Raw genomic sequence first — 15349 nt, forward strand, 5'->3', positions numbered from 1 at the left:
AAATGAACAACAGAAAAATTTGATAGGTCACATTACTGTGACCATTAATAATATTAATAATGATAATAATTACTTACTTTTATCTGGGACAGTATCTTTGGTAGAGGTCCTGGTTAGCTGGAGCAGCGAAAATGTCTCAAACAGATAGTGTGGTTCTTCAGCTGCTTTGAAGAAAGCTGCCGCAACTTTTGGATTCCCACAGTGTCTAGCCACTCTTTGCAAATATCATGTCTAGGAACAGGGAAATGGTGAAATAAAATAAGATTCCCTGCTGCCGGAACTCTTCGCTGTTGGTGTATATCCCACAAATTTGGCACTTTCCATGCATTGTCTAAGGAATAAAAAGAAATAGAAGAAAATAATTAAGAGCACTGTCAACAGTTTATATTTTTACTGCTAAATTAAATACCATCAAAACGATAGTGGCATATCAGAAATAATATATTACATCAACTGAATTTAATAAATTAAGAATTTATTTCAGCCAAAAGGCCATAACGTGACATAAATAAGTACACGTTACTAATAACAACCACCACGCAAGAAAACTTTAGAAAAAGATATTTTTGGGAACAGAAACAGCTATCAATCATCAACTTAATAACTTACATAACCTCCTGTGGCCTCGTTCTTTTAAGAGGACACTGTTTAAAAATAGAATCAAATATCCCGCAAAAAGTTATTTTAAACATTAAACTAAATATAACATTGAGTAGGCCGAAAAGTTGGTGTTATATTAATTGGAATTTCATTTACATTGGTGTGATATGCATTTCATATTCCGGCCTCAGGAGGTTAATAAAATAATAATAATAATAATAATAATAATAATAATAATAATAATAATGAATTCTTACCTCAAATATCTTCTACTTCTTCAAACAAATTCCACTCAGAATTTCACTGAAAAACACCCGCAGAGCATGATAACGAAAATAAACAAGAAGATAAACAAAGATGACAAAGTAGACTGGTCTCACATGTGGTCATCAAAGCAATAATTACGAATATATTTCAGCCGAAAGGCCATAACGTGACATGTATGGTACGCATGCTATTGTTATCAATAACATATGCGCATATAGTGAAATTGAAATTAAAAACGGGTTGGCAAGTTCAAAATACATAATTACAAACTAGGAGAGCGATAAACGGCCCGATTGACCGGGAATTCTCAACTCAAAATCGACTAATAGCAATCGGGAGATGTTTCTACCAATAGGAGCTCCCGTATTTGTCATGTGAAGTTCGGTGTAGTGACGTGAGGTACAACAGTGGCGCACGGCGGTCGGAGGGTAAAGTTACTCAGTCTGAGCGGGCCCTCGGAAGAGTAGGATCTATGCGACTGTCGCACCCGCCTGAACAAACCATAACAACAAAACATGTCTGCTGACAATTTAAAACTTCTGGATGTTGGAGCATCACATTAGAGTGATCTAGTGATGATCACCTTGAACAACTACAATTGCCAGAAAAGTGGTAAATTGACAATGTTTCAAAAACCGTTAAAATATAAAAAAATTAAACATTATAGACGTTTGAAAAAACTTTCGTATTCATGTTCAGCATGTGTTTTACAATAAACTCAAACAAATACATACGTACATACATAATCAATATAGACCGTTATGCCTTTCAGCATTCAGTCTGCAAGCCTCTGTGAATTTACTAAATGTCGCCACAATCCTCTATTTGCACCTAGTGCTGTGGCCTCATTTAGTTCTATACCTCTTATCTTTAAATCTCTAGAAACTGAGTCTAACCATTGTCGTCTTGGTCTCCCTCTACTTCTCTTACCCTCCATAACAGTCCATTATTCTCCTAGGTAACCTATCGTTCTCCATTCACCTCACATGACCCCACCACCGAAGCTGGTTTATGCGTACAGCTTCATCCATCTGGTTCATTCCTAACTTAGCCTTTATCTCCTCAATCTGAGTACCTTCCTGCCATTGTTCCCACCTGTTTGTGCCAGCAATCATTCATGCTACTTTAATGTCTGTTACTTCTAATTTATAAGATGTCCTCATCCATCCAGCTTTCGCACCTGTAAAGCAAAGTTGGTCTGAAAACAGACCGATGTAAAGTTAGTTCAGTCCGGAAGCTGACTTCTTTCTTACAGAATATTGTTGATCGCAACTGTGAGCTCATTGCATTAGCTTTAGTTACTGTTCTACCATCGTGAGAGAACACACATCCTAAGGACTGGAAATGATCTACCTGTTCCAGTTTAGTAACACCAATCCGACATTCAATTCTGTTGACTTCGAAGAAATTGCGTGTACACATTTTTTTTGGTTACGTTGTGTAATATACTTACTTCAAAGTGGAATACATTATGTGTTACTTACAACTGATATTTCACTACCTTTTGACTAACTAAAACATATTTAGACAGCATAAGTCTCTCCAGTGTAACTTGTTACTGCTACCACATTGCTCATATTCTGCTATAATATAATAATGGCATGTGGTCTCCGGAGAGGCCTGGTGCAGGTCTTCTTTATTTGACACCCGTTGGCAACCTGCTCATCATGAGGATGAAATGGTGATGGACGGCACATACACCTAGTCCCCGTGCCGGGAGTCGAACCCGGGACCCCTGTGACCAAAGGCTAGCAAGCTAACCATTTAGTTATGGAGCTGGACTCCGTATTGTGCTGATTTGTTGGACTTCTTTTTGCATTTTTTTCCCCAGGTACTTTACGATAACCAACTCCTATTTCGGGGAGTGTACTTGGCATTCGAAACATAGGAAAGATGTCTAAAAGTGGATATACTGCTTTTTCTGCCCCTTCGTATTGGAATGACCCTGTCTGCAATTTTCATGAGATCATATTATGTAAAGTTATAATCTTGATTAGATTGCATATCTATTAAATTGACGTGACATCTGGAATTTAAATCTGTTGAAATATTTTTAAGTTTCTTTCCAAGAAAAATATTGCTTGTACAAACTGATATAGATTAAGACCATTCCGTAAAATGTTCTTTGCATATGTGCTGAATTTCGTCAGTGTATCCATTCTTCCCCTCTTCATGATTCTCGTGAAAAATGTTGAACATTCTCATTTGTGACAAAGTATTTACAGTAATGTTTCCTTGCCTAACTTTAGATGCAGTGTGCTCCTTCCCTCTGCAATGTACAGTCTTTCAAATGGTAATAGTCTGCATTGTTTTTTGTCCCTAACTTCACTGATTCATTAATATGTTGCTGTGTAGTTCAGTGGATGGAATAGTCTCCTCAATTGCCTTCTGTAATGGCCCATAATTTACCCCATTTTGTACTTTAGACACCATTTTCACGTACTTAATATTCAAATGATAGTTTCTGAATTATTAAAGGGGTGACTTTCATTTAAAGCTGTTGCAACCATGTCATTATAAATTCAAAGTTTCAGCATTTAAAATTAATGCACTAAGAATACTCACTATTACCAGGAATAATGAAAGAACGATTTGAATGTCCATGAACAGAATGGGTGAACATTGATAAACTCTGGCATAAGCTTGTATTTCAGCCATTGTATTTTCATAGTACAGTAACTGCACCTTCATGAAGAACTAGCAGACTAGAAATTCTTTCGTGCCGATAGTTGCAGTGTGGAGAACAATGGACTTCACAGACGAACTGCATCTAATTTGCCCTGGATTGGCTCAATAATCTTGGGAATACGAGGCCTACTGTCTATTCCTTGTTTACCAAAGCCAGTGTTTAGAACTTCCTGAGATCACACTTTCAAAACTGTTGACTTTGTTATTAAAAGTTAGTCTAATACCTCAAGAGTTGCAGCAATGATCACATTTCATAAGTGGTACAATAATATACATTTTCCTTCATATGACTTTTCTAACTTACTTCTGGGCCAATTACCTTACATGTTAGGCCCCTTCAATCACTATCATCATCATCATCATCATGATCATCATCTAAATTACTTCTGATTGTGTTTCAGCTCTCTTTAGTATAGGCAGTGTTTTAATATTTTTCAAAATCTAGGAATATTTTTTAAAAAACAATGGCTATGAGCTTATGCGAGGGATCTGGTATTTTCAGAGAGGAGATAGATGCTCGTGTTGCCAAGCAGCTTGCTGAGCGCATTGAACGAGAGGAGTTAGAGCGGCAACGTGCTCGAGAAGAGGAAGATGAGGTGATAGCCCGTTGTCTGCAAGTGAGTCATGGTGATATTGTGTTTATGAGGTGAAAGTGATACAAACGTTTTCACAACTTCTTTCTCTGGTACATTGCAGAGATTTAAATAAGCCACTAGTACATGTTTCATCTACGGTAACTATAGAAGTGGAAATATTAATAATTTGGACTCTTACTGAGATGGAAATATCAGAGTACAGTAGTATCTTATTAATTTTGTAGGAAGAGGAAATAAGTTTGTTCATATCTTGGAAGAAAGTATACCGAGGATTGTTCGATGTACAACATACTTACTTGTATAAGGTGATTAACTTAAATGTTATCTATTGCTGTTTTAGATACAAAAATTGTAAGAAAGTTGAAATGCATTTATCCAGACGTGTATATAACTTGGAGCCAATTTAATTTCTACAGGTGAACAGCAGCTACACAAATCATGAATCTTTTGTTTCTATGTCTTTTGATAGTGGGGTAATGATTTTGGGTCTACTTAATCTTCTTATGATACGTGGAAGTCTAATCAACTTGTTCATCCCCCCCCCCCCCCCCCCCGTCCTCCCTTCCTCTCTCTGGATGGTTTTTCCTCTATACATTTAACAGTTCCATAATTGAGGGGTTGTAGAAGACTTATCCAGACTTGTTCATCTTTCAGGGAAAGCAAAATTTACATCCTGTAAATTGTGTGTCGGTGGAATGTGCTACTCGGTGGTGTATAAACGAGAAGAATTGTCCCATTTAGGATCCAGCATGGCATCCCATATACTGTTAAAATACCTTTTTAAAGCAATGTGATATTCTTTCTATATCAGAATCATTTTCCTTTTATTATAGAACAGCAAGACTGTCATTCTCCATTTAACAAATTCTTATTTTCTACCTTTAATTGTTGGTATCTTTTGTCTTACCTTTAATTGTTAAGTGTTCCGAGGTATCTGTGGAACAGCAGAGGTGAAAGAAGGTGCAGGCTGGAATAGGTCTCGACTACAAAATTAAAGTTAATTTAAAACTTTAACAAAGGTTATATTTTCTTTTCAAAATTAATCAATAACAAAGTATAACAGGTACCAAGTAGCAGATCAACAAATTAAGAAATTACAAATTACAGTTCGTTACAAGATTTGGGCTTCGAGCCCCAAAATCACAATCCTTGAGCTATTAGCCCAACTTTACCAAGGTACAAAATTTAACAAAGGGGCAGAAAACCTTGTTAGTGCCAAGGAGCACTTGCTCCAAATTACAATGTTAAGCCTCCTAGAGGCACACAGAAATCAAATTTAGGAAAGAGCAGACCCGCTCTCAAAGTTCAAGCCTATCAAAGGCCACAATGAATTTCACTTCTATCTGCCCTCAAGGCACACAAAGAAACAGGGGTATTTAATACCCAACCTACAGGGCCTTCGCAATGAAAATAAAACATCAGGTTAAGTTACTGGCCCAAAGTACAGAGAGGACTGGAGGCGTGAACTTACACTCCAAATACACTTTTTAAAACCTAAATGGCTCTAGGCCAATACACAGGGGCTAATCCCAAGCTAGGGAGGTGACCCGTATGAGAAAAATTTAATACATTAAGGAAGCGTAGAAACGGTTATGAAAACGTAGTCACCTCAATTTCAAAATGAAGGGGAGCTCGAATGGGAAAAGCAATATCTATCCCCGCTTTACAGTTAGAGATTTGCAGTTTTTACATAGACAGAAGAGGAATTTACATTTTAAAAGTGGTAGGTGACATATTAAAGGTTTCGGACCTTCCCCGAGAGTTAAACTGCTGAGCTAGCAAGAAATAAAGATGTTAAAAGGCCATTACCTTGTTGAAGATCTGCTGACTGAAGAACGAGGCGCTTCCCGCCCCCTGCTACATATTCACACGCTGAGTTAGATGTTATACTAGTGGCGTGGAGGTGTACCGCCCGGTACAGTTAGTATCTTTTGTCTGCCAGGGACTGATGAAGTAGCCCTGTTTCAGACTCATTGGATGAAATTGAGGCTACTTTTGTTAGGACGAATTCAAGATCATTATAACTGGCATCTTGAGAGTTAGTTTAGACAGTAGCAACTTTCTGTCGACTTGTTCAGTGCAATAGTCTTCAGTCTGTGTGACTAAACAAATTTTCAAATTTCAAAGGAAAATAAATTTAAAAAGGCTCCATAAAGCCCCGCATGCAAAGGTCAAGTGGATACGTGCCACTCTCCTTATAGGATATTCTATTAACTCCAGCACTCTGCATTATTTTCCTCCAGTGCCCTTTCCCAACCAATTCTAATTAATTGTATCTCTTTATCCATAAGTGCGTCTAGCTCTCATTTTTAGTTCTCTCTCCATATAATATTTAGTAAAACCACTACCCCACTCTACAGGACTTTCCCTGCCTTCCTCTTTACTTTCTTCTCTTCTTGCCAATCTAACCCTTACCGGATCATTGTGAGATTCAGTCCAGTCCTCCACGATGTTCTCTAGCAAGTCTTCCAAACTCATTACTATGTCAATAACACTCCCCCCCTTGTTCAGTAATATAGGTCATTTTGCCTTCTCTGTCCCCCTCCCAGTAACCGTTCACGATGTAGAAATTCGCGACTTCACAGAATTCTGAAAGTTTTCCACCGTAGCTATTAATTGCCTTATCATTACTGCACCATCCGTCGGGGAAATCATTTTCTTGCACCATGTCGGGCGACCAAACAAATGCTCCAGCTGTCTCCCCTCCTCCGACTGTCTCGTCTTCGGATCAATTGAATGGATCAATGCATTAAAGAAAATGATGCTAAGTGTCAATTGATATATTTGTTTCCACAAACCTGAGAATGAATAACTCACTATGCGAAGTAAGTTTCGACTAACGCAGATATCTCCATCCACGTTTCAATATAACCGTCAAAATACTTTCAGAATTGTCATGCGAGACCACTCAGGGATAATTAACATGCATCAGTAAAGTGTATTTTTAACGCGAGGTCAACTGGGAGACCCGCATTTCTTTTTGTATTATCTACCAGCAATCATTCATTCGTAAATATCAATGTAAAGTCATCGTCCAAATCCAATCATTCAAGAAATATTTTCGTAAACGTTCAGTGTAAACTTATCTGCTATAATTATGTAAATAAATTGCAATAATACTAACTTAATTGTATAAATTCCTGATTTATTCATGATCATGAATTATTATAGAAAAATAACATTCATTAACATCAGTCGTCTTCCCTTTTCCGAAATATAAATCAAAATTGTTTGATTGGACTCGATCAGTCTTCCTGCTAAATAATTATGTTATCCGCATCATAAGAACAAAGAAAAGTTTGCATAACTTCATAAGACGTAAATATCAGTGACATTAGATAACAATCTTCTTGGATATTCATTGAAATTGAAGTATCTTGAAAGTTGAAATGTAAATAAATTCATAAATAAGTAAATTGACATTCGTTAAAATAAAAGTCCCTAAGCTTTAGTAAATAAAAGAAAAATGTGCTTATTTAAAGTCCCTAAGCTCTTGAAAATATTTAAAAAATGATTATTTTCCTTTATACCAAATTCATAATGTTCTTGTCAATAATCTTTCTTTGATTATACTAAAAAATTGTAACGTCAACAGTGTAAGCGAATTTCCAAATGCTGAACTCTTATCGGCTATTTTAAATATATTTCGATAAATAAAAAATAATCAGTGTCATCATGTCATTTGATATGTATGACCATGTTACATCCTAAAATTAAATGTAGGCATCGTCTAATAATAAGCTATTATCATTTTTCTAACAGGAATTATGTCTATCGTGATTCACGATCGCATCTATGTCCGATTATTATATCATAGAATTCTTGGGAATATAGTTGGTGACACTATTTTCTTTATTTATGGCAGAGATTTAAATTAAGAAGATGCTTCTTCCCGTCAAGATATGGTTTCATCAACAAAATACCAAGCAACACTCATTACCACATTTGATATTATCCAAGAAGACATCAAGTTTACCCTTAATTATTTATTTTTCGGAGATTTTATTCTGAAGACTGTTTATGGTTACCAATCTACGAATTCTGTGATGCATTTCATCGTATGAATATATAATAAACCCAAAAGTGTCTTATATAGCTGTCTAAAATCATGCCGCACACGTCAAATGATATTAAAGGTTAGTATCACATCATAATTACTACCAATAAGTCATAAGTATATCTATCTCTCCATATTCCAGTAAACATTATAACATTGTGTCATTCATAACCACAAATATATCCCAACGAATATTTATACATATAATCTCATCAACACGTCATTCATGTCCTTATTTTCCCTTATAAATATCATTCACTTCCTCCTACGCGGCATATCATCTCAATATTTCATTATCAAAATACAATGTTGCATTTATGGGTTAAATTTCAATCATAATACACATAATCATATTATTCTTAAAAAGAAATACATGTACGAACAGAATAAGTTCACATTTACTCACATGTAGTCGTAGTGTAGCAATAACGAAGTCTTAATAACTTATAAAACAACTATCTTCTTTCTACATTACAGGTGGATTATATCATATTAAGTACGTCGCTTTTCTTTGATAATCGTCGAAACATCATCTTAAATCTCTCCATATTTAACTATTAGCATTCCTACGTAATGGCATTGATTTACATAATTGAAGATTACCTACTTCCATAGTTATAAATCAATTGTAATAATCTCTTTGCCTGATAGTGCCAATTGGAATTATATCTCGAAGGCATAAGTAACAACCTTCACACAACAATTTCATTGCTAATATCTATGCACTACATCTAACATTTATAATTACTGTAAATAAATAACATATCTTAGAACTTAGCTTTCATCTGCCCATGTTACTGGACTGGGCTAGATTTCGATGCGGTCATCCACGGTCTGCTGGCTGGCTTCAGGCATCTGCTGCATCATAGATAGGCAGTAGCATCCAGATACGGGCTAGTAGAATCAGCTGAGCGGCTTCCGTCGGTTGACAGTCCCATGTCCGATTTAGTTATCCATGTTGAGGCCGTTGATTACATGCGATATAAAAATATCCAACATCGTCATCAGTATCATAAACATTATCTTCCAAATATATTATTCAGTATCTAAATTATAATTCTATAACTGGTTATTCTACCAGAAATTCAATGTTAGCTCTCAGTAACAAACTTTAAAAGGATAATCTAGTTAGTTCTTAGTTCTTAGTTTTTTGTCAATATATTCTGTATATGCGATGTCTTATTTCATTTAATGCCTCTCGTCAACTTTCAGTTCGAGCTTCGGCTACCGATCAAATATTTAATCTTCTCCTTTCTTAATTTTTCTTGCTTATTTTCTTCGATAGGCCTATTGAGTTGGATATCGGCGTAATCTTTAACATCACTTGATGTACAAATTTTTCAGCTCTAGCTCTGTAGACAACTTCTTTCTTCTTCATGCAACGACTTCTATTTTGTGGAAAAATCTTGTTCCGCTGCTCAGTGTAATTTTTTTTTGTTCACTAGCCATTTTAACAATTTAAAACCTACTTTTTTTTTTATCACGGCCGCATGGATCCTACATGGTCTGTATGTCTAACTTCGTGACCATGGCTTGATTTGATTCGCCAAAGTAGCATTCTTTTCGACATATTTATGGTTTCTTTGACTTTATGCGTCCGCATTTTATCATTACGAAATCACGGCCTATTTAATTCGATATATCCGTACATTCTTCAGATATACTGCTCAACTATATGATCTCTCTAATCTTACTACTGTGCATGGCAAATATAGATGCTGTAATACCTCGTGTTTTTTTTCTTTTTTTTTTTTTTTTCTTATGACCAGGGCAATGAAACGGTACATTACTTCTTCCTGACCCTACTGTCAACTTGCCTTCTTTACTAAACCTTGGGCTTCGCTCGCCTATTCTGGCATTACAATCTCCAAATAATAATACTCCGTCCTCCTCATACCTCCCTCTAACGATGCTGGTTTCTACCAGTAGTTCCTCAAAGAACTTATCGTTTGAATATGGAGATCCCTTAGGGTGATGGTAGGCAAAAGCCAAGCACACATGTTTCTCTCTCCCTGTGTTAAATCTTATTAACATAACCCCTTCAATGTCACTCTCGATAACCTCTATAAATTCATTCAGCTCTTCTTTAACTAGCAGCGCTATTCCTCCGGGCGAACGGCCCATTTTACTTAATCTTTTTCTTGACGTGTGCCTCATTGTAAATCCCCCCCAAGTTATCTCCCTGCCTACTTCTAGCCATACCGGGCGAGTTGGCCGTGCGCGCAGAGGCGCGTGGCTGTGAGCTTGCATCCGGGAGGTAGTAGGTTCGAATCCCACTATCGGCAGCCCTGAAGATGGTTTTCCGTGGTTTCCCGTTTTCAATCCAGGCAAATGCTGGGGCTGTACCTTAAGGCCACGGCCGCTTCCTTCCAACTCCTAGGCCCTTCCTATCCCATCGTCGCCATAAGACCTATCTGTGTCGGTGCGACGTAAAGCCCCTAGCAAAAAAAAAAAACAAAAACTTCTAGCCATGTTTCCAAAAGTGCTACGATGTCTTCCTATTAAATTTTTCACTTATGTTACCTATTTTACCCAACAATCCTTCAATATTAACAAAGCCTATTTTCCAGTCTAGTTACAATCTTTTTTCCCTACCTTCCCAACTGCCATTATTATAACCTCTTTGTCTTTGATGCAGCTTTCCAGTTCTTCTAGAAACTCTTCTAAACATTCATCTGCATTCCCCAATTGGGGTTCATAAATCCTTGATTCCTCTCTCAAGTCCAAGTATAACATTAATTATCCTGTCACTGATCTGGTCAATTTTGTCCACACATTGCACTAGGTCTTCTCTCAATATAACACCAACACCATTTGTTGCCATCTTTCCTCCACTCCAATAAATTCTATACCCTTTCTCAATTCTTGTTGACCTTTCCCCTTAAAGTTTCTCGCTAATTCCCATCATCGCTGTGTCTTTCTTCTCCATACACTCTATCTGTTCTATCTTGCCATTCAGTCATGACAATGATGATACCGATTCTGGTGATGTCTGGTGGCCTACTTCTCAGAGTTCCCCCAGAGTACCGGGGTTTTCCGAGGTTTCATTTCACTCTCACTAATTTTATAGGCTGTTTGTACGATGGGTTCGCCACTCCCAAAGGCATTTTATTACCGTCTGCCAGGTTCAAATTAGGCCACCCCTAACATGGATTCAGACGCCTTTTGTGGCCGCTCCTATGAAGTACAGACGGTATGGGTTTACCCCTTCCGCCATCTCCACCGTACTGAAGTCCATCTTCTCTGTCATAGATGCCGTTCAGGTCTTCACCCATAACCCAGGGCAAGAGCCCTCCATATTTATGACCCTTGGAGCGAGGGTATCCCAGTATTTTAAAGCCCCCAGGAATTGGGCTATCTGTTGGTCCGCAGGTTGTATTGGGTATTTCAACCAGCCCTATGTACTGTAAGGGCCCCCTATCCGCCACCTGGGGACGCGCTCTGTAGGGGTCAGGTTCCCCTGTTACTTATTGGAAGTTAACCCCCGCCCACAAAGGCTGAGGTTATTTGCAGAGCAAATATATGGGTTGTATGTCCTAAATTTGGGGCATCCTCCCCATGGGATAATTGGGATAACTGTTGCTGGGGTTTGTATAAGGACTAAAATTTTGGTATGAAATAATCTAGAAGTGGTTGAATTTCGTGAAGCCTTTGTATCATTTGTAGCCTGACTATTGTCACTAAAATGAAGGTATGCGAGTATCTGTTCAAATCTGTTTCGGCTCATTGTCTTGGAGAATATGGGAGTTTCTATGAGAGGATCAGTTGACCCATATTCTTCCAATACGATTTCTTTACCTGTCTAATCAGTATAAATAGTGCAAAAAATGTCCTTATCTCATTGCTAGTCACTTCAGTCCACTTCAAGCTCTTAAGGGATATTTTACACGATGGAACAATCTGCTGGTGATAAAAGTTCAAAAAAATCATCATAAAAAATAAGCCCTACTACTTGTTGAATATTTTATATTCATAAAGTCTTGCAGTCATTCCTGGAACTCCCATTAGATGAGATAGAAATATTACTTCCATTCACACTTTCACACTCACATCACTTTCATCCCTGTTCGTGACCTTCACAATTTCACGTTGTTTGGAAGGTGTATATCTTCAGCATCACTACATATACTTTCCTCAGAAGAGCTATCAGTATTGAACTCGCGTTCTTCAATGTCACTAGGGCATTCCGAACACTTATCCGCTTACAGTTCATTAAATATATCATCTGGATATAAACACGTGGTCAGTCTGGGCAGCGTCATCTTACCACCCACATTGCGCTTTGAACGATGTAAACGTAAAATCGGAAAACGAAGAAAATGAATCGTGAAACAGGAAAACAAAAAGTAATCCTTGCATGAAATAAACAAAACCTTCAACTCCAAGATTCGTCACAGAATGTACAAGTCTCATGAACACGAATTAACTCGGGACCCATCTGCAAAGTTCAGCCAGCCAAACACAAGTAGACTCTGGTCCCATTTGCAATGTGTAAAGGGAGAAGTCCATTATAGGGTTAACATAGTATGCTACAGGACTGTCTGCAAAAGGTACAAGACAAAGACTTGCTACCTCCTACTCTGATATCAACATGTGTTAAGGTGTCTCCACTGAAATTCTGTGATGTTTCAGCATTACACAAAAACATTTTGGTCGTGATGGTTGTCACTGGAGTCTTTGTTGTACTACAAGAACATAATCCAGATAACTGATATAGAAACTGTTGATGATGTTACTTAGCAAGATTGTGTGTGTTCAAATGCATGTGAAGTTACTGATTTGGTTGTATAGGCTAGTGAATGGCCAAAAAATTTGAACGAACGTAGCATTTCGATGCTTAAAACTTTCAGCTCGACTGTTCTGCAACTTACATTTTACATTACTATCTAAATGTTCATGTTTTGACAATGGTAATTATGAAGATGTATTTATAAATAGTTTCAAAACGGGATACATCTGTGCAGCTTGCTTCTAAACTGGATACATCCGAATAAAAATTTCCAATTATTTACAAAACTGTAAACTAATTATTGTTCATATCTGAAGTATGTGTGCACTTACCTCGTACAAAAATCTTACCAGAGTTTCAAGGTTTACTTTCATACAGTAGAGTGAAGTGTTTAGTCTCTCCTGAAAACTTTTGTATTTGTTACTTATCTGCTTTCGAAACGAAATGACTCAAGTGTACCTCCCATCCTCACTGTGTTAAAGCTAGGAATATAGATGTGGAGGAACTGGTGACAATGAGGAGGAAGGCCATTTATGAAGACAGCTGTGTGAATATACAGTGCTTCTCTTTGTTCTTTCTTTTACTTCCTTTCTGCTAAAGCAATCTGTTGTTAATATTCCACCATCCTTCTCATCCTTGCTACTTTCCTTTCTGCCGGGCTGAGTGGCTCGGACGGTTGAGGCGCTGGCCTTCTGACCCCAACTTGGCATGTTCGATCCTGGCTCAGTCCAGTGGTATTTGAAGGTGCTCAAATTCATCAGCCTCGTGTCAGTAGATTTACTGGCACGTAAAAGAACTCCTGCGGGACTAAATTCCGGCACCTCGGCGTCTCCGAAGACCGAAAAAGTAGTTAGTGGGACGTAAAGCAAATAGCATTATTATTATTATTATTATTATTATTATTATTATTATTATTATTATACTTTCCTTTATTTTATATATATTTCTACTCTTTACTGTTCCTCTCTTTTTTTACCACACTTAATGGATATTAGAATAGTTGTGCATAATGATTATGCATACAATTCATTGAAATATTGTTTTGCATGCTCAGCCTTCTAACGAGGAAGAACTGGACGAGGAAGATTGTGAGAAGGTAATTGTTGTACAGTAATGCATGGAGAATAAGTAATCACAGTAATTATGAATTTAAGCCTTTTCTCTATGAAATAACCTGGAGATCGACAGTAGAATACAACCTTGAATCCAAGACAACCCCTTGTTTTTCCCCTATTTTTTCCAGATTTGTCTATCTCCTGAAACCATTATTAAACACTTCCATTACAAGGGCATGTTAGAATTTCAGAGGAATTAGTTGCATGGATAATAGTAAAGTAAGAAAAATACATATTGGTTTCATTTGTAAAATTTTGATCTAAAATTGCTTTGAACTCTAAATTGCTATCTAAAATATTTTTGTTCTTAAATTTCATTGGTGTAAGTGAAATAGCTGCTTTATGTGAAATATAGTAGAAGTCGCCATTGATGCTTTCACGGCCTGTACTTATAGACATGACACTGTATAGGCTTTTCGGCTTATGCGTGTCAGGAAATAAGGTGAAATTCTTTACGTTTCACAGAGAACTGTGTCCTGCGTCATCAGAACAAAATCTAGACTGTCCATGAGAAAGGCTTCTTAAACAATGACTTTGGAAATCAGACGTTATAGTAGAAGCGGAAATGGTACATTCATTCGTCACCAGATGGCTCCTCGGATGTGGCACAACGCTAGCGTTCGAAGGGGAAGCTCGCTGAACCATCAGAATCAGTCTAAGGGGTCACATAACATGTGTACATAACATATGACATTCACACAAGCCTGGAAAGAAACGTGTGGCGATGAGGAACATACGAATTTGGAAAACACCGAGACGAAATAACAGTAGTGAAGGGACAAGGAAGGGAACTACCTACGTAAATCCTTAATGGCTGGCAACCAGATAATTACTTAATTGATAGCCAGTGTCTCTGTTGAAATTGTTAGGATTTCTACGTATTTCCACAGTTTCCTGTATAATCCTGGACCTGTAGTGTCTAGTGTGGGTAAGAGCTCAACCATCTTGGAACATGACTTCATGACCCGACGATAGAGCGTGCTCAGCTATTGGCGATTTGTCTGGCTGTTTGAGATGGATATTACGTTCATATTCCTTGATACAGGTACCAATGGACTGGCATGTTCGGCTGATGTATACCTTACTGCAAGTACAGGGAATTTCGTATACCCCAGGATGTAAAAGTGAGGACAATTTGTCCTTGGTTTTACTCAGACTGAGCAATTTTAGCAGCGGTGCCAAACACTGTTTTTATATTGTTTGCGGAGGACCTTGGCAATTTGATCTGTGGTGTTGTGAATGTAATGCAAGTAGGTAGTTCCCTTCACTTCTTCCTTCTGTGAGATTTGCTTGGTCG

The 15349-nt window shown here is 37.5% G+C and overlaps 1 protein-coding gene across 2 annotated transcripts in view; it reads left to right on the forward strand.

The window, feature by feature from the left end:
- LOC136875595 (GRB10-interacting GYF protein 2) overlaps window positions 1-15349 on the forward strand; it is a 171146-nt gene that overhangs the window by 72896 nt on the left and 82901 nt on the right. For both annotated transcript variants that reach the window (XM_067149137.2, XM_067149138.2), the window contains exon 4: window positions 4058-4172. In XM_067149137.2, coding sequence (XP_067005238.2) covers window positions 4058-4172 — 115 coding nt within the window. The remainder of the gene's footprint in view (window positions 1-4057; window positions 4173-15349) is intronic.

The sequence above is a fragment of the Anabrus simplex genome, chromosome 6 (genome assembly GCF_040414725.1).
Source record: "Anabrus simplex isolate iqAnaSimp1 chromosome 6, ASM4041472v1, whole genome shotgun sequence".
NCBI classification, from domain to species: Eukaryota; Metazoa; Arthropoda; class Insecta; order Orthoptera; family Tettigoniidae; genus Anabrus; species Anabrus simplex.